Below are 20,888 nucleotides of genomic sequence, written 5' to 3' on the forward strand. Positions count from 1 at the left end.
TATATATCTATAGATCTATAGATATATCTATATATTTATATATACATACATACGAGATTCTTGGTGACATTGTACGGTAAATAGCACAGCGGCTGACAGGGAACAATTGAACCGCAGCGCAGATTAATTTAATAGAAATATAACCTCTTTCACCTTAAATATCCAGAAAACCCCCCGCCGTGCCCCTCTGTAAGGGCCAATTATAAATAGCAGTATGGTGCTACTCTGTAGGAATGAGTCTACCGCTTGGAGTACCGAAGCTAGCAAAGCCCCATTCATTACCATAACTGTAAGAAGTGCTGTCAGGAGGAAAGCTTGGTCACACAAAGTCCTCTCCTCCAATCACAGAGTGATCTTTCTATCATTATGCAACGGACACTTTGATATACAGTGCAGGCTCCACACCGCTCCATGCCTGCATTTTATGAATGGCGTGTAAAATGCAGACGCATTGTGGAGTAAACACCGAAGTGCCGAGCGCAGGGCGGTATCCATCCTCCATTCTAATTAGGCCCTTTCATTTCACTTTGTTACTGTTAACTGATGTCCTCTGATGTCAGGCTAAGCCCTACTGAGAGTACGTGAAATCCCAAAAATGCAATACACCGATGTCAGGCCAAGCCCTGCTGACATTCTCAGTCAGTGGACAGGGGAATTCCAGTTGAGGAATAGGAGCTACAAAGTCGGGCCCCAGTTACAAAGTGAAACTATATCAGAGGGGGCACAGGGAGGTTGCGTTATTCAACGTGTGGTTGTGATACACTGTGCGAGTATCAGGGGACATTGGACAAACAATGAAACATTTTTTTATAGTATACCTGAGAAAGAAACTGGTGAAAATGCATGGAGGAGGGGGCAGAAGTAGTGCTAATGCGAATGGTACATATGCTCTGGGTCCATATAGGACATGTAAGGTGCGGGGCAGTCTGTGACATATTTACAGCGATCAGACTGCACAGATATAGGAGGTGCCAATGGCTAGTATTACCTACAAGTCTCCTTCTCTTGGCTTTCATCTAGCCTCCATGTCCAACAGTACAACCATAGGCCCAAGCTTCTGTGTCTTAGGAAGAGTCTTAGCTTTCGGCATACAGGGCCCGATGTAAGAAGCACGCTACGTTTCACTGCTCAGGATTTAAATGCAGCAGCCGTGCTGCAAGGATGTCCCTGCAGAAGACTGGAAAGTGCTTCTTAATGAATTACAGGACAGGGCACAACAGGAAGGGGTTTGAGTTTAGCAGAGGGGTCAGGCAATGGAAGATCATCCAGAACCACCTCCCAAGGTCAGAGTCCTTCATCTTACTGTAAAGAGTCAACAAAAGCATCAAACTCCTCCATGTTCTTTTCATGCATAGCCAACTTCTCTGGCAAGGAATCCTGTGGAGAAAAGCAGAGGGTGAAAATGTAGGCAGAAGGGAACATGACTTTCCTATTCAAGAAACAAACTTCTCTGTCAGCTGAAAGAGAACCAATCATGTACCGGCTTTTGCAAGAAACTTATTACATGTGGTGCAGTTACACTTATATAAAAGCTTCCCCTGACCCCATCCTTCTAATTCACTCAGAGGCTAGGAAGGTCCTGGACCGGTTACGTGTTGCTTAAAACTTAAAAGGAGAACTATGAGGCGAGTGAAAATCACTCAACCTCATAGTTTGAGCCGACGTGTGAAAATTAAATTGTCACACGTCGGCTCAATAGATCGGGAAGTGAGTGAACACATACTGTGAGTGACATGAGTCAGTCACCACTCCCCGCAGGGATTCCCCCCCTCCCCACTCCGATCCTCCAGCGCTGACTGAAGAAACGGACGGGGGAGGGGGCGGGTACAGCTGGCTCTGCCTCTAGATAGGCAGAGCCAGCTGTCACTCACGCAGCTGGGTGGATCTCGACAGTAATGTCGGGATCCGTCCCGGCTGCAGCAGTCTCAGTATACCGTGAGCTGTAGCTCGCTATATACTGAGCTTTGGGTCACGGGACGACGCTAGTATATGTCCTCCCGTGACCCTTAAGAGAACTACGGGGAAAACACTTACCCCATAGTTCTCTTTTAAGTTCATTCTGCTTATGTTTTGCCTTCTCTGGTTCCTCCTTTCTCCCCTCATCAACGTGCTAATAAAACCTTTCCGTTTTCATTACATACCATAGATTAGACCCACTGACATCTCTATGCAATGCAGGCAGATCATGGCTGGTGGGAGGGTGAAGTACATAGCTTCCAGAAAACATTGCAGCATCCTGCCTCTGTACTACACTCGAGAGCCCTCAATCCTGATCCAAGCAGTGGGCTGACTCTTGGGAGGTGTTGCTGCTTACATGTTAGTCTGGAGAAGTGGGCATTCCTAGGCAAGCTGCATTTGCATGCAGATCATTCTAGGTAATCCCCCCATATGTGATGCTGAGCCTCAATCCTTGAAAGAACTAAAATTCATTGAATGAAAGGGACAAGCCAGTGACAGTAAGGTTGGGGCAGGAAGTGCTAGATGATGCTGGACATACTCCAGGCAGGAAATGAGGCGGGCTCTATCTGACTTGCTGCAGCTTCTAATGCACACAGTGAGAAAATCACAGTATACAGTGAAATATGAGTAAGCAATTTCCATACAGCATAGGAACCTGTACAACCGTGCAAGAGTACAGCGGTCTATTGTTTCGGGAGATCCAGGATCTAGCTGTGCTTTCTAGCAGGGGTGTCTGGATCACAAGACCCTTTGGCAGGTACAACAGTTAGCAACTATATGTTTTAACTGTGTATCTACCAGTGGATTTGGAAATCAGCTGTTAGTAAATCATGGCTTCTCGTTCTTGGACAGCATGTGCGCTTCATCAAAACTTTACCTTATGAACTTTTCACAATAAAATGATGTTAAAAAAACCAATGAAAAAGGCTGTGAAGAGTAGAACTTCCACTCCACCAGCAGACAGACCTAACCTGATGACAAATGTATACACCTCCTTTCCCACCAGAATCCCCAGCAGAGGAAGCAGCTCTACTGAACAAGCTGCCCATCTATTACCGATCCCTTGTGGAGTCTTCACTTGCTTTATACTCATATCCAGCAGTGACATTACTGCCATCAATGCTACAATGCTGCCTGACCAGGCTAACAGGGGATTCTATGGCGAATGAACTTTTCCTCTTGAACTTCCCGCTCACGTATCAGTCCCATGAACAGCTTTAGGCGGTAGATCCACCACTGAGCAGTATGATCAGAGGTGGCTTGTATAATAAGTGTCTCTGTCCTCACCAGATCTTCTGCCATTGACTGCACGGCGATGTCTATGGAGAGGCTACTCAGCTGAGGCGGGTTTTGAAACTCCCTGTAGAAAGTCCCGACATCCATGGGAAGATCATCTTTAGAGAAGGCTGGTCGCTGTGAAAGAAAAAAAGAGAACCAGTAGCAAAAAGGGATCCAGATTATCGATATTACCCACACAAGCCAATATACGGACACCATGCAGTTCAGCAGGTGTTGGGGTACTCTGACCACATTTGGTCAATCAGCCATGTTAGTTACAAAGTTTGAGGTTGAATAAAGACACAGGTCCATCGAGTTCAACCTTTAGGTGTAACTGTGTGTATAGTGCGTGCATGTGTGTATAGGAGTCCCTGTGTGGTCTTAGGATTTAAGGGTACCTGTACCCCTGCATGTTATGGTCCCTGAGGAAGGTATCCAATTGATTTTTGAATGGATCAATATTTTCTGCTGATACCACTGCTTGTGGCAGAGAGTTCCAAAATGTAACCGCTCTGACTGAAAAGAAGCCCCTATGCCCTTTGTTGTTAAATCTTTTCTCCACCAGTTCTAGGTGGTGGCCTCTAGTCCTTGTTACGGAGTTTACTGTAAAAAACGTATTGCCGATGTTGCCATCGTCACTAAACATTTTGTACATTAAAATCATGTCCTCTTTTAATCTCCTCACTTCCAGCGTGAACAAGTTTAAATTTAGTAACCTGGTCTCATAGCTTTGGTCCTCCAGCCCCTGTGGATTGGTGACCAAAACTGAACCGCATATTCAAGATGAGACCGAACCAGCGATCTATAAAGTGGCAGACTTATTGCTTTGTCTCTACAGTACATTCCCTTTTTAATACAAGACAGAAGTCTGCTCGCTTTGTTTGCTGCAGCCTGGCATTGCAAGCTATTGCTCAATCTGTGGTCTACTATGACCCCCAAATCTTTTTCGCTTTTCTGCCTTCCCTAGTGGAGTCCCCATTAATGTGAATTCCGCTTGCCTGTTTTTAACCCCAGAATGCATTACTTTACATTTATCAACATTAAACCTCATCTACCAAATAGACGCCCACTCCCCTATTTTATCCAGGTCCTCCTGCAATGTTATACTGTCTACGCCTGTTTCTATTACCCTCCCATTTTCAGCATCATCTGCAAACACAGAAAGCACTTTTTTATTAGGAGCACTTACAAAATCCACCATCACAAAGTCGTCCTGAGGCACCTCACTACTGGAACAGGAACTCTGCAAGCTCCCAGCATCTGGCGACACCTCCTCGGGACTGTCGGGACAGACCAGCTACAAAGCAAAAGGCAGGATATGTGAAATACTGATACTGTCAGGGTTTGTGTGAGCCCCGGGTCCCATTTCCACTCGCTTTCTCCCTAGAGAGCTTTTTAATGGGAGAGATAAATGAAGTACACTGTTCTTTGAAGTCCTTTAAGTCATTGTGACTTCGTTATTAAAATTGGGAAGAAGAAAATGAGCGCAAAATTGTTTTGATGAACAGCAACCAATCAGTTTTCACCTTTCATTCTATGAAAAAGTTCTGATTGGTTGAGTTGGGCAACAACTCCATCTTTGGGCTTGTTTTCATGAATCAGCCCAAGTAAGAACTTGAAGCAGGTTGATGCAGTATCGCTGTAAGTGTAATGACGGAATCTTGGCGCGCACCTCAGTTCTGTACATGGAATGTTCATTTTTTACCTTTGACATTTCTATTCTCAGTGGTCTCATGTCACACCAGCTGATAGGTCAAGGACTTGTCAGGTCAGCCTTTTACTAGTGTTTTTGATTTGTGTCCAGGTAAATACATAAGGTGATGGCAGCCATATTCGTGCACTTGTAGCAACATACAGCCTCATGCTGTACACAGTACCTCGATTGCCCAAATCAGTCGTCATACCCCCTACCATTCAAAGCCCAATGGCAGAGATTCAATGGTCAGTAGAGACTTTGGCATCTGAATGACAAGAGAGCGTCAAGAGAGGGTTGGGGCTTAACCTCAAATTGATCTGAAGCTCAGGGCCTGTTTATAGCCAAGACGTAGGAAGAAGGGTAGGCCCTGAAAGCTTGAAGTAAATTGCATGGTCTGCTTATAATGTCCACCTGAGGTACCTAGGCAAGGGTGATGTCAAATTCCTCCAAGCAAGATCCATGGGGAATGCAGGACAGCCAAAATCTTGCAATGGACTGGAGTGTCATAAGAGATTTGGGCTGATCTACATTCCCTGTTAATTTTGCCAGTAAGGAAGTGATGTCACCCCTAGATACAATTTGAAACTACCCCCAGCAAGATCCCGGGGAGTGCAGAGCAGCCAAAATCTTGCAAGAAGATGCTCTTGCAATGGACCGGACTGTCTCATGAGATCTGGGCTGATCCACATTCCTCAGTAATCTCAGGGAGTGACACCCTTGGTACACTTTTAAACTACTAAAGGCAAGTGATTTTCACGGAGGGAGAGGACATGGACATTATAAGTGGACCTTGCATTGTACTGCAAGGTCCGTTCTATCTGTGTGGTCTAGGCAAAAGGAACCTACCATGGTGTCATTCTCCTCAAGGTCAGCAAGCTTGGGTGCAAACACAGCGAAAGGAATATCATTGCTGGCATAGGTGACCTGTGAACAGAAACAAAGCTGTCTTGGGTCATCCAACATTAACCACTTTACTACTGGCAAGATTGAAACCCTCCACAAGTATGCTTTGAAGATGTGACAGTTTGTACGTTAATCATAGTTTCAGTATCTACCAGTTTTCTTTTCTTAGGAGACATAGGAATTCTACTCTTACCACCTACTAATGGATAAATGGAATGTTTTAGAGTTGAATCAGTTCTATTGAAGTTGACAAAGAATAGAAACAGCATGTAGACAAAATCATAAGGCAGTGGTCCAGTGACAATGAGCGGAAGCATGCACGGTGAATAATGTGGCAGTAAACAAACAGTGCGCTCAATAAAAGATCCTAGAAGAATATAATAAAGTGTACACGACAAGGACAGCACATGTGACCATCCTTGAGGCAACGATTGTACTTCAAGGAATATGTAAGGCGGTTCCTGGATGACCAAATAAAAAGAAAAATATATTCACTGCATGTATGAATTACAAGAACTGATCTAAATAGATGTTTATACAGAATTAGGAAAAAGGAAAGTTCAAGCCTAAGAATCAGGAGGAAAAAAAGACTAGACAAGTACAGGAGCAGAGGGAGAAAGAGGGAAGACAGGGAAAAGGGAACCCTGGGAGGGTACCAGCATGACACTGAGATCCACCTGGGAGTTGTAGCATCTAGGTAACCAGGCTTAGCAGGTAATGGGAATGTAAAGCAAAGCAAATTACAAGAACGTACGGATCTCTGTAGAGGTCGAAAAATGTAGCCACAGCCCCCCACTGAGTTGTAAATTTGGCAAGGGTATCTGTATCGGAGGCAAGAAGTTCTTCCATCTGCATAATGTCATTGACATGACTGACCCAAAGAGATAGTGGGGGAGTAAGCAGCCTTTTTCCCAAAACAATTGGGATTACTTGGCGGGCTACAGCTATAATTTAATGTTTTAAAGCATATGCAAAAATATGGCCATATGATAAAAAAACACATATATGGTCTCAGCACACATACCCAGAACCACGGCCTTTGCATTCTATGGAGCAAGTACCCATTTTTCACACAAAAATGACTTGGAGGGCAGGGCTAGATATAAAGACCTACAGGTTGCTGCAGTGATCATATGCCCGGGAACAACAATTATTTGAGTCACAAAAAAAAAATGGCTTCCAAGATTGCCCTTTCTGGACTAAATATGTCTGTTTTATTCTTCAATTCATCTTTGTTTGAAAACCATGATGTCTCTTTTCTTTTCTGCATATTAGTGCATTTGCTAAAGAAGTCAATGGCAACGTATCAAAGCGCATGCAACCTGTGATAAGGTGGTTTGTTAATACCTGTGGCAAAAGGTATGAACAAACGCTGGTCAATGGTTGTTAAGTCTATCCACTCCATATGCTAAATTTAAAAAAAACACATGGGAAACGTGTCACCATGCAATGTCAAAGCAGAAATAAAATGCGCGCTGATGCATGACAATGTTCCTGTTCAATGCATAAATCTTACTGGTCCATCTACGTTTTTGTAATGACTAGTGATAAAGCAATTAGTAAAAAAAAAATTATTTGAGTCACAAAAAAAAAATGGCTTCCAAGATTGCCCTTTCTGGACTAAATAAGTCTGTTTTATTCTTCAATTCATCTTTGTAACTGCCCATCAAAGGATGTACCTAATGAATGTTAATTTGCCTGCCTTATAACCTTATGTATTAGCTGTAATGAACCAGAACAATTTCCTCTTTTAAATTGTTCCGACACATGTGATAAAATAAAGGCTTTAACATCTGACAGTGAGGGGTCCCTGTTCCTGGGATAGAGACGAGATCCGCACAGCCAGGACAATACCCCCTTACCATTCATCAGTGCAATGGCAGAGCTTCCGTGGCCAGAAGAGACTCTGGGCATCTAACAGCTGATGATGATGGGGATAGGAGGCTTAGCACCAGAAGAGGGCTGGGGCTTAAAAGAGAACTATGGTCACATTAGGCTATTTTCTAATGTTTTCCTGTGATTCAAAACTCAGCATATGGTGGGCTATTGCCCACTATATGCCGACAACGCAGAGCCGCGCTGAAGCCGGAAACGTCATGATTCACCCCACTGCCCGATTGACCGCTAGCTCTGCCTCCCTAGGGGCAAAGACAGCTGTGGTTGCCCCCTCCCCCGTCTGTCCTCCCGATGAAGGAATGGAGGGGGATCCCTGCTGGGATTTCTGCAGGGAGAAGATCGTGAACTGAGCAATCAGCAGTTTATGATCACTCATTTCTGGATTCATGGAGCAGATATGTGTCACACATTGGTTCTAACAAAGGGAATTAATGCATTTCACTCTCCCTTTAATGGCAACTTAGGCTGAAATTAGGATACAAGGATACCATGTGACATCACTGCTTGTAGGTAGCAAGGTACTATGGGATATGCAGTCCTTAAAAATTAATAGTAGACAACAAAAAAAAAAATAGAAGGAGAAGCTACAAAGCATGCAGGGAATTCAGGAAGTTGTTGAAAGATGTCCAGCAGATAGCCAGCGCTCACAACATGGAAGGAGATGGAAGTGAGCTTATACTGGATTGACACAATTTAGATCTCCTTTAACAGTTCACAGTGACACAGGACATACAACTTTATTCACCTGAGGGGAGGGCTTGTCCACGAAGGCCCCAACTTTGCGGGTGAAGAGGACGTGAGGGGGCTTGTTTGGTGAGCTGCTTCGGCCCCCAGTGTTGCTGCCTGACGGGGTGTCAGCTTCCTCGCTGTGGAGGAAAGGCCGTAATGAGCAGAAGCAATAAGAAAATGGCGAATTTACCCCCTTACATTAACCTGTGGGGTGAAAATGTACCTGCTGGAAGTGGTGCCGGTTACATTAGGTGGTGAGGTCAGGAGAACCCGGTCATGTTCAGCTTGAGTACCATGGGCAGGCTGGGCAGTGATGTTGGGCAATCCACCCTCTTTCCCTGGTACCATCATCTACAGGGAGAAGCCAGAGTTAGAAGTCCACTGTAATTATATCCGAACCCTTCCTAGCTTGAATACTTGTGATCATCACTAAAGGCTTTCTTCAGAGCCCATTTACACGGTTACATTTCAATGCACACATTGCAACCTGCTAAAACACACTTCCCCATAATAAAAATAGTGTCTGTTTCCATCTCAGCACCGCAGTGTGTGTGTGGTTTGAAAACCATGATGTCTCTTTTCTTTTCTGCATATTAGTGCATTTGCTAAAGAAGTCAATGGCAACGTATCAAAGCGCATGCAACCTGTGATAAGGTGGTTTGTTAATACCTGTGGCAAAAGGTATGAACAAACGCTGGTCAATGGTTGTTAAGTCTATCCACTCCATATGCTAAATTTAAAAAAACCACATGGGAAACGTGTCACCATGCAATGTCAAAGCAGAAATAAAATGCGCGCTGATGCATGACAATGTTCCTGTTCAATGCATAAATCTTACTGGTCCATCTACGTTTTTGTAATGACTAGTGATAAAGCAATTAGCAAAAAAAAAAAAAAAGGGTTTAAAAAGCAATGAAAAAAAGAAGAGAAGGATTTAATACTCAATACAGAAGGAAAAAAGCCCCTTACATCCAAGCTAATACATGAGAAGGGGTGGAGATGCTCAGTCACACGCCCCATGCATGCATTCTGCCACTCTCATTCGCAGAGGACTACCTGGTGTGGAAGGGTAGCGCTCACTCCAGCAGCCAAGGCCACTTGGTAGCACGGCTCGGAGGATCCTGCTCCAAGGACAGTCGGCTGATAGGAAAGGCGAGAGCTGTACAGCTAGACAGTGAGACAGAGAAAGGAGGAAGGAAGAAATAAAGAAATGGAACAACTGCACTCTGTCCAAGATTAATAAGCACTTAACACCCTCCCAGGTGCCCTGCTCATTCCAGTAATGCGAGTTTGCACGTGACTCCACAACTCACTGTTACTGTGCAGTAGCCATAAAAAGCCCAAACCGCAAAACCGTCAATCAAATCAAATTTAGTTTTTGGGTAGCGTCTGATTCGTATGCCTGGTGTGAAAATGTATACCTGCCCCCATGTCCCAGGGTCTGCAGCTGTGATATTTCCAGGATCCCTCACTCCACTGCCAACACTGTGATGCCCCCAGGATCCCTCACTACGCTGCCAATTATGTGATGTTCCCAGGATCCCTCATTCCGCTGCCAATGATGTGATCTTCCCACGATCCCTCACTCCACTGCCAACACTGTGACATACCCAGCATCCCATGTTGCAACTGGCAGTGTGTTCAGAGGATTCTGACTGAAGTCACAGCTCCAGAGGTCACACATTATTATACATAAACACGGCCAAACACCTTCCAACCAGTACTGAATTGTTTAGGGTGGAGTTGTTCAAAGTGAACTTGTCCATTAATGTAAGTGTTTGCAATAAAAAAAGTTTAGCCAAACAGCAGGGCATAGATATAAGAGGTCTGTGCCTCTGCTTGCTTGCCAGAAACTCTCTCTGAAACCGATTTGTTTTGTTTTTTTACTAGGGGCATGACTTCAGTGACATTAGGACTATGCCCCACCAACTGTAATCTCAATGAACTGTCCAATGAGAATGCCCTTATGGGCTGTTGAGGCACTATCATTGGACAGAAGCATGTTACTTGGTGGGGTTTAAGTCTTGGAGACGTGGAAGCGACCTTTATCTTAGCGAGTTTAGAGAATATTTTCTGGCTTACGTGGTGCGCATTTTGTGGTGTCCACTCTAAGAGAACCAAACCCCACAAAACGGTACCTGGCCATCCTAACGACGTCTAGCTAATAGGTTCAGGTTAACTACAACTCATGCTCCCCCACCACCCAAAATCAACAGGTTTGAAATAATTAGACCCAAGTGGGCTTAGGCTTCTTCGATTAACAGCCCTCTGATGCTTCCTCGTCCCTTCTTGGTTACAGTCATGGTATGGGGCAGGATCTCTGTAGAGTAAAGACCCCGAATGGCTACTAAGGCAGTGCCAGACATCAGTGCCTCTCATTCACAAAGATCTTGCCCTGGGCTATGGTTGTAAGTTGGAAAGGATCAGAAAGTATTGACAAGATATTAATGGAGAGAACCCAAACCTGCTAAAGAATAAGTGTATAAAGGATGTTGGTTTCAGATGTCAGAAAGAAGGGAGAAAAAAAAAAAAAGCTGTAGATATTCATGTATATGATTATGCTATTTTATATTATAGTGCTGCACCTCCACACTGGGTGACAATCTATTGCCGAGGAAAAGAAATAATAAGACACCCTTACAGTTAATGGGAATCCACAACTAACAGGTTGAGCATGCTCAAAAACAAGCAATCAGATGCAGCTTCATGATGCAACTAGAATGGGGTTCACCGGGAAATGTAGTCCGGGAAAGGATTATAAGACTGCCCTTCAGGGAAGAAATGCATTCAAACACTGGGATGCAGGTAAGAAATAGGATTTTTTAAAGTAGAAAAAACAACTACTTGGGGTATTTTGAAATGCATGTGTCTATATGTACAGGAACAAATACTTTGCTTAAAGTGTCTCTGTCACTGAAGCTAAAACATAAACTAAAGAGCTCCCTGCCAAGAAAAACAGATACTTGCTTCTCCAGCTGCCTTCAGTGCCGATTGCTGCAGTATTAAGGAGAAATTGCCCACTAATATATGTCTTCAGAAATGCAGGTTTCCTAATCCCCTGCTGCACTTTGTGGTTCTTCCCGCTGCTCCCGCCTACACCAGTACAAGATACAGTAGTGATGTAGGGGCCATCGGATGAAACCACTGAGCGCAGGGGAGGGTGCTAGGAATCCAACACTGCCAAAAGTGTCAATTTCTGAAGGTTCTACAACGGGCGATCTCTCCTTACTACCGCAGCAGGAGGGCAGGAGGAGAGGGTTGTATCTACATTTTTCTTCCTGGAAGCACTCTAGTTTAGGTTTTAAGGACAGAGTTGCTTTAAGGAGGTTATCCTCACACACCCACACACTGTACATGCCACTGTTGAACTCACTTGGTGTGGGAAGGCCAGTCCCATTGTCAGGACCCTGTGAGAGTCAGTCACGACAGTATTAGCTGTCTGACCCTGTGCCTTGCTGAAAGTAAACACACACTACACACAGCAAGCCACAGACAGAGAGAAACAAAGAGACAGCAGAAAAGAAAGATATAAGTGCAGGTACAGGACTAACTTCATCTAAAGCAGCTAGTAATAAACCTCCCATGTGAAAAGCGATAACCTTACTTCTACACTCTCCCGGTCCATCGCCAGACACAAGCTTCACACAGCAGGTCTACAGTCAGAGCAAAAGCTCAAACATGGATCTCTGCTTCACTGAACGTTGTGTAAATTTGCATTAGGGAGGCACCAAACGGTACAAGATGGTTTATGCTGCACCTCGCAGGAAGTGATAGGCTCACCTGCGATGGGGGGGACGTAGAAAAAGACGTGGTGCAGACATCCTGGGAATCTTCCACAGCCGGGTATACAGTGCCCTGCTCCTCAGACCCCCTGTTAGCAAATATTACAATAAAAAAAATGCACAAAGAAATACATCTGGATTGGTTAAAAGCAAAAACCTGTAACTAGTAAAAGAAATGGAAAATGTGTCATTATAAAATTATATACAGCTGTCACATGTTAAAAGGACAATCAAGAATTGAACATTAAGCCTTAAAACACATATAGCTTCAGGAGTCTACTTGTCTGAGACTTGTGTATTTCAAATCAGGTATAGCTGTAGTGCACCAGGCCAACCCGCCTCACCTTGCTGGTGGTGTTCTGGGAACACCTGCTACAGACTCATGTCAAAAAGTAGACTGAGTGTTCTCAAACCCACCCATAGGCTTTTTAGGGCCTGTGTACATTAGCGTCCGTTCATGTCACAACTGCTTTTCTACATATACAGTACACTCAAGTTAGCGAGTATGCAAAATCAAATTAATGCAGCTTAGAAGGTCGACTGCAAGTAAGAATCACCTGTGAAGGTACGCCGACAGATATCAATCTTATCTCAAATGCAAGCTGAATGCACCCTAAAGTATGCTGCATTTTCCCATCTAGACCAGCCCTTGTATTCCCCAAACAGAAAAACTGGAAGATGCATGGCACTGAATTATGTGACCAGTAGCTGCAGTGCTTCCTCGCAGTTCAGAACCAAAGCGGGAGTGGCATTTAAAGTAAACTGCCCGGCCGTTCTGACTTTAGCACAGTAGCAAGGTTCACTGGCTGTCTAACAATTCATTGATTGATTACACTTGTTGATTTGAATGGCTCTTTAACGCTTATCAAGATTCTTGCAAAACACGTTATAAGAGAGGCCATTTGGACACTGGATGTGCTGCTGCCTCCTGTCATTGTGATAAATCAGTTTTAATCCACTAAAGTGTTTGTAACATTTCAAACATGATACCAGGGTAATGTTACAACCCATATTAGAGATGGACAGACTGAAAACTGACATTTTGTTTAGGTTGGATCCAACGCCTTCTAAATAAATTCTGAAGCTTAAAGCTGAACTCTGGGTAAAAAAAATGACTGACACTAGCAGTGTGACTCCCTCCATACTGCAGGGGTTAAATGCTTGTTTTTGTCTGGAGAGAACAGAAAAGTGTTTTGGGACTGGTTGTGCAGCTGGGAGGAAGCCTGCAGGATTGAGGGATAAGGCAAGTAAAAATTATTTTCCTGCTTCACTTTAGACCACAACTAGCAACTAACCCTTGTAGTGTGGAGGGAGGATCACTGCAAGGATCAGTTTTTAGTTCAGTTAACACCTGGGAATTTACTTTACTAAGAGAATGATGTGTCTACCCCGGGACTGACTCTCTCTCTCTCCCTCTATATCTATCTATATCTATATCCATCTATCTATATCTATAGATAGATATAGATATATATCTATATCTATCTATAGATATATATAGGGATGCACCGATACTAGTATAGGTGCCGATACCAAGTATTTGGGCGAGTACTCGTTCTCACTCAAATGCTTGATACTTATCCCGATACCGGAACTTCCGGTCAGAGGGAGATTTCCTGCTGGGAATGAACATGGAGGCGGTTTCCTGGCGAATCAGGAAGTCGGGCCATTGGTAATGACTCGCAGCCCGGCTTCCTGATTGGCCGGAAAGCCACCTCCATGCTGTTTGGCCGGCTCAAAGCTGACTGGCCAGGTAGCCGGCTTCCCAGCCAATCAGCATGGAGCAGACCAAACAGCATGGAGCCGGCTTCCCGGGCAATTAAGAAGTTGGGCGCAGGTAATGACATGCTGCTCGGCTTCCTGAATGCCCATGTATGTATGTACGTGTGATCACCTGGCCATAATGTCCACAGTCTTTACCTGTGCAATCACACTAGTGTGAAAAAAGGTTGCACAGACCGACACATACAGGTGAAACTCGAATAATTAGAATATCGTGCAAAGTTCATTTATTTCACTAATGCAACTTAAAAGGTGAAACTAATATATGAGAGAGACTCATTACATGCAAAGCAAGATAGTTCAAGCCGTGATTTGTCATAATTGTGATGATTATGGCTTACAGCTCATGAAAACCCCAAGAACCCCAAATCCACAACTTCAAAAAAGTAGATTACATGCAATCAATAAAACAAGGATTGTACATAGAACAATATCGGACCTCTGAAAAGTACAAGCATGCATATGTACTCAGTACTTGGTTTGGGCCCCTTTTGCAGCACTTACTGCAATTACTTTTGCATGATATTCCCATTCACAGCTGAGTGTTTCATTGCGTGTTTCCTGAAGCATGACCACACTCAATATGAAGAATCCCATCATTTCCAGAGAGCTGAGAAAGCATATTATTCTCTGCAGCTCAAACTGAATATTACATTGTAAAAAGCAGCTGCCTGGGTGGTGACCGGCATTTACTCTAATCCTAGTTTTATACAACTGCTGTTCAGTAAACCCCAATCACTGCCAGCAATCAAACCCTGATGAAGGGGAAGCTGTGAACCCCCAAAATTCAATGGCTTTATCCTCTGACCTGTAGGTAACATCAAAATAGTTATGGAACTTAATATAAACTTATGGTGCTTTGATACCTGTATTGTAAAAGCAGGGACAGAGAGCGTTAGTAATTGTGTGTGAAGAAAGTTTTACAGAAGCAGAGATATCAGATGTCTACTTGAAGGAAACACTTGTTTGTTTTTAGTTAGAAAATAGTAATTTCCAGTTCATTCTCAGGTAACGTCTTAGCAGTAGTTGACAACGCAGAAAATGCTCAGTTTTTTAAAGGTAAGAAATGTTTTTTTATAAACATTTCTTACCTTATTAAGCCAATTTTACATTAAAATGTACTCCGGAAAAGGACAGTCCCTTTCACAAATTGCAAAAGCAGTAAATATGCTGGTCCAGCTGTGGGAACAACCCGGTGAGAAAATCAATAATAATCCCACAATACTTCAGGTGAGGAACCGGATTTTGGTATTAAAAGCCCAACTTCAGCCAAAACCTGTAAAATGTAGTTTTGGATAGCGTAGGAAATCATTAGAACTTCAGTCAGGTTTTTACTCCCGTCTCTGATGCCACTGGGGAAATCTTCTACTTCCTGTCCATGTGACACCAGGATGAAAAATGGAAGTAGTATGTGTTACCAGGACCGCACAGTCCAAAAAACAAAAAAAGACAGGTTATAATCCTTCACTACTTTTTAAAAAAAAGTGTTTGTCACTTTGGAGAGATTTTCCATCAATTCCTGTTCCTCTGAGCCCCTGTGATCAGGACAGAAAAGGAAGGGACACAGGCAACAATAAAAAAATCACAACAGGGGTTCTAAATTTCCTCACCATCTAAAACTGAAACGATTTGGCTGGAGTTGGGCTAACAGTCTTTATAAAATATTAACCTATCACCTGCAGCAGTGAAAGCAGCCATTTGTTTCTAAACATTCATAAGACAGCATGGTGACAAATCACAAGGAGTCACTGACATTACAGAGGCCGGTAGTCAGAGCTGTTAGAGCTCCTAATAAAAAGGGATTAGCATGAATGATGGTCCAGAACACAAAAAAGATCTTCCTCAGCTAAATTTAGGAGCATATAATTATGCCTGTTGTATTTTGTGCATATAAAATACAATATAAAAGAGGCCTTGACACTTTGCAGAAGACATAACACTGGAAAGAAGGAAGATGGTAAAATGTAGACAATGTGCCCACTGTTTTATCTCATTATTATAGAAGTTTTAGCATATTTTTGAAGTGTGACATTTACACTTTGCCTCATTAAACTAAATTGGTATTTCATTTCAGGAGGAACTGGAAATTCTAAACACTTCTCTGCTGCTGAACGGCAGGGGTGTTCTAATCAGATCCCTTACTGACCAGCTATTTTATCAGCTGACGGCTTCCATCATTGAACAGGGTTGCTTGTTTTTCTTTGGGTTACACAACCCACTTTTAGATAGCCAGCAAAGCAGGTTGTGATGTGTGGGTACAATCCAGGCTTGGAAATCCATTTAAAAGTAGAGGGATTCCAAGGGTGGTTTAACAACAATAGAGCTCTATGGCAGTGGTAGCCTTGAAGCTGCTGGGAAAAGCTGGACAGCTGAACTGCAGGTTTTCTCTTACCTTACCTTGTTCAATGAGTTATGTTCAAAATACATACTCGCATCTCCAACGACTCCCGTGTTGCCCTGCTGCAGTCATTTTCTTTATTTATGTCATGGGGGGCGGCTATCGCATCTGGGTTCTTGCACCTGGCCCCCTGATGACATGACATGGCACATGCCCGTCAGCTGAAAGAACCAAGAGGAGACAGCCACCCCCCTGATGACATATAGTGCGCAAGCACTGTAAAGCAACCGAGGCACCTGGGATGTGTGACAGTATCCCTGGAGGCTGAGGGTGGCTAGGATGTCATTCTCACATAAGTAAGAATTTCAGAAGCGATGAGAGGTAAATTAATGGAAAAATAAAGTCTCACAACAATTTACATCTACAGTTTTCACTCTGCAGCTCTCAGTAGTTTTTTCTACTGGCTTCTCCAGTTACTACAATAATTTCAAATGGAGATGTAGAGAAAATGCCATTGTTCTGGGGAGACTTCACAGATATCAGATCTCTGAAAGTGATGTTGCTTGTTACACATATTTGCACAGCTGCTATCTAGGGACTGCCAGAGAGCTGTGATATGAGAAATGAAGACAAAGAATTTAAGACGGCCACTATGCACAGGTCATTTTAAATAGGATAGCATAAAGAATAGCTTTCTTTCCTTGGGAAAATGCTGCTTGCATGGTGGTCTTGCTAATCCAATGTCTTCAGTGCCTCCTCATTCACTGACATGCAACTAGTAAGCAGTTTCTCACTTCACTGTGCTTTATGCTTGATCCAGGTCAGTGACTCAACATAATGAAGCCAGAGACAGCAAGGATTCTAGCATTTAAGGTGAGCATTGGCAGCCCCAAAGTACTCAGTACAGTTTCTCTTTAAATGTCACCCTTCAAAAATGTAACTTACTGAATATGTAAAAAAAAAGCCTCTTGTGTTCCAAGGCATTGTGTATTTTTGTCTGTGGGATTTCTGCAGAAAAGGCCTTTTAGGCTGGGGACCTCTGTGCTTGTAGGTGATCCGTGTGCATGCTACCTGTGTCCTCACCTGTAGTTGCAGGGATGCATGTGTGAGGTGCTGGGGAAAGGTCGGTCAACAAAGTGATCAATAATAATCCCCATGATGGGCTGAGTCCTTTCAAACTGCCTGAAATGCAATAAACACATTGATATGTTATTTAGTTGCCTGTCCCCGCAGTCCTATAGATCACCTAATCCCACCACGGCAGGAGAGAGGTGGGAAAAGCGCATATGACAAAGGCAGCAGGCAAAGAGCCTGCAAGGAGCACTGTGGAGGATTGCCAGCTCCTTTGTCATGTGACACTGCTCTGGATTTATCCGTAGGAGGGTGTGAGTGTACACAGAAAACACTGATCTTTTGGTATGGGCACTCATATCAGAGGAAGACAAGGCTTACCGAGTAGACATGAAAGCCAGGTTAGTTCTGTAGGCACAGGTCAGGGTAAGCGTCCCTATAGGGGTCCCCACTGTTCCAACACGTACCGCCTGAAAGCCTAGAATAAAGTATGGGGTCAAAATAAGAAAGATATTTTCTAAACACTCATCCACAAAGGTATTAGTACTTCCTGTATCTCCTAGAATCAATGATAGAGTCAAAGACAGAAAGGATTTAGAAGCACTCATAGAAACCACTGCAATCCTAGTACTATTAGAATCCTTTCTTACTTCAGTTTTAAGAGGAATAGATATAAACTCAAGTGCAGCTATATGTAAAAAACAAAAAAGAATAGAACACAAACAAAAAATCCAAATCTGGATCTAGTATGGCTTTGGCCCATCAAGCAATCTCTGACTACTAGTGTGCACATTGGAATAAATCTTGAGCTTAGATTAAAGTGTAATTATAATAGACAGTGAGAATATTATATGACAGTTCAGTCATTCCTAGGGATGGTCAACATAAAATGTTATATTTTACCTTCTTTAAGACCCAAAAGCTGAACATCTCCAAAATATATCCTGCAAAGACAAAAATAGAGCAGAAAATATTAATATCTGCATACAATTACCCTTAATACTCATACATGTGAATGCTAGCTGCAAACACACATTCCTTTACATGACTGTAAATAAAAAGACCCTTAAAGCTGTAATGCAGCATTCTCCGGTCATGGGGTTGGGAGGGTGTGGCTTTCCCAGTATGCTACAGAGTCAAATTAGGAAAACAAGGTGTCATGCATTGTTATGCGCATTAAAACATGTGACAACGCATGTTAAAGAGGAACTTTACCCATATCTTCAAAATGACAACAAAGGCTTTTTTAGAAATGTTTAGTAATGACAATCTACGGACACATACTTCTAGATAATTGCCGGCTTTTTATTTTTTGCATACCTTACTTTTCTTTCTCAGGCTTCTGACAGTGGCCATTTTAACTAAGGGCAGATTACTAGATTTTCTTTTACTTCCTGGAACGCTGACAAATGTGACTAGGACATGTGACCATACACATCATCTCAGGGGAGGAAAATGCCTTTCCCTGAGACCTTTGACATTACAGATGAGATTTCCCAGCAATGCTCTGCTGATATAACCTTCCCAGGATGCAATTGGGCACCATTACATCATTTGTGCCAAAGTGGACCAGGAAGTAGAAAGAAAGAAGTTGCACGTAAAATAAAAAAGGTTTAGCTAATGAATGTAAGATGATTTCATATCAGCATGCAGAGCTGTATGCTTATGTGATTTTTAGTCAAGGGGGGTAAAGGTCCACTTTAATGCGCCTCAACTCTTGTTGACATACATTTTGATAAGCTTCTAAGGATTTCAATGAAAAACGCTTCAAGGGGGAAAAATGCATAGGTGTGAATAGGCCCTAAGCCCATCTCTAGGCTGATGTACATACCTGTAGAGAATCACATATTCATGCCCCTGCTTCCTGGACAGCCTATAGGCTGGCGTTACCCTGGTGACCGCCAGTAAGGATTTCAGTAGCAGCGACAGCCGGTTATACACAGTATAGGAGACCTTTATATCCCGGTCACATCTAAAATACAAATAAACTCCAATAAGTCATAAAAACCATAGAGAGGGGTCATAGCAAATAGAAACTGGCACATGACATCTGTAAAAATACACCACATAAACGTCATGCTGGTAGAAATCCAGCCACTGAAACTGCTGGATAAAGATTTTGACATGGTTGTACTGTGTTCTCACCAGCAGATGGTGTAAGGTCTCGTTCACACCTAGGCGTATTGCATATGCGCGACCGTCGCGCGTTTTTTTACCGCGATTCGCGACTGTCGTGCGTTTCCGAAGGCTACTTGGCGGTATCCCAATGGAAACACGCAACAAAACGGCCCAAAGTAGTACCTGGACCTTTTCAGGCGTGGGCCGTTTTGTAGCGCGTTAGGGACGGGCGGAAATACGCCAAGGTGGGAACGAGACCATTGAATACAATGGGATTTATATTTTTGAGCGTTTTGTAGAGCGTTCGTCGAGCGTAGAACGCGCTACAAAACGCTCAGGTGTGAACGAGGGCTAACCGATGAACTCTATAACTAGATTTTTGGTCCAGGTAAAACTTTGGCAATTCCTCTGAAGGAATTTACATGCTTGCCTCACAAATCCCAAATGATTTCATTTTCATCTGGATTCATGCAACTACAGTCAATATTTGTAAATTTTGGATTCAGTGGATTAGAGTCTCTTGGCCGATTGCCTGGGGAATGGAAAATAAAAAAACGGAATGGAGTTCCGTTTGGCACACCTGAACGGGACGGGTTTGGAGGTAATGGGATGTAAACTGACACATGTCTGCTTACAGCCGACTGCTCATACAGTAAATCTAACATGGGTCCGGTCAGCTAAGTTTTTTCCTCCATCGTAAATTTAGTGACATCTGTTCCGTACTGCACCTATCAGCATCTGTGCATGGATCGCCTGCAGATCAGAACAGACAGCAGCCACATGAAAGTAGCCTTAAAGGCCCGTTCAAATGATCCAGTGCGTTCATTGCGCAGTCCCGTGGCATGAATGCACTGGATCACTTGCACAGGGTATTGCGGTAGCTCGCGCTCTGGGGCAGGTGATTGCACTGCGGGCGGGAGACATGTCTGCGGTGCCACTGAAATGAATGGCACCACTACGCCCCCTACCACCCCAGAACACAGGGAGGCTTTGATTATGCGATCCAGTGCTTTCATGCCATGGGACTGTGTGATAAACACATTGGATGGTGTGAACGGGTCCTCACTGTTACAGTGATTATGTGATCAGGAGCCTGTGCTACCAGCTTCTGATGGTCAGTCTGTGACCAGAAGCTGTCAGTGACGGCGAGATCAAGCGATTGAGTGTGCTACCTTCAGAGATTTTCCTTAGAACACGGCCCAGAATCTACAATTCTTAGTCATCAAAGATGACATTTCAGATGTATTCTACAGAGATACTGGAGGATGGTATGCACAAGACACAAAGCACAATGCAATAATACATTGAAAGGTCACTCTAAAACAAAATGTCTTCA

At 43.5% G+C, this 20,888-nt stretch overlaps 1 protein-coding gene across 3 annotated transcripts in view; it reads right to left on the minus strand.

Annotated features, from left to right (window-relative positions):
* Positions 1–813: 813 nt before the first annotated feature.
* Positions 814–20,888, minus strand: part of ATG13 (autophagy related 13) — a 33,636-nt gene continuing 13,561 nt past the window's right edge. The window contains exons 6-18 of one of the 3 annotated variants that reach the window (XM_018562130.1): positions 19,266–19,406; positions 18,338–18,378; positions 17,816–17,912; positions 17,447–17,545; positions 12,242–12,332; positions 11,835–11,933; positions 9,518–9,628; positions 8,685–8,812; positions 8,478–8,598; positions 5,780–5,857; positions 4,427–4,534; positions 3,247–3,372; positions 814–1,377 (exon numbers count right to left, since the gene is read on the minus strand). In XM_018562130.1, the coding sequence (XP_018417632.1) occupies positions 1,300–1,377; positions 3,247–3,372; positions 4,427–4,534; positions 5,780–5,857; positions 8,478–8,598; positions 8,685–8,812; positions 9,518–9,628; positions 11,835–11,933; positions 12,242–12,332; positions 17,447–17,545; positions 17,816–17,912; positions 18,338–18,378; positions 19,266–19,406 (1,318 nt within the window). In that variant the 3' untranslated portion in view covers positions 814–1,299. The remainder of the gene's footprint in view (positions 1,378–3,246; positions 3,373–4,426; positions 4,535–5,779; positions 5,858–8,477; positions 8,599–8,684; positions 8,813–9,517; positions 9,629–11,834; positions 11,934–12,241; positions 12,333–17,446; positions 17,546–17,815; positions 17,913–18,337; positions 18,379–19,265; positions 19,407–20,888) is intronic. The other 2 variants (XM_018562131.1, XM_018562133.1) reach the window with 2 other exon arrangements.

This window comes from Nanorana parkeri, unplaced genomic scaffold (genome assembly GCF_000935625.1).
Source record: "Nanorana parkeri isolate BGI_ZX_2015 unplaced genomic scaffold, ASM93562v1 scaffold562, whole genome shotgun sequence".
Lineage (NCBI taxonomy): Eukaryota > Metazoa > Chordata > Amphibia > Anura > Dicroglossidae > Nanorana > Nanorana parkeri.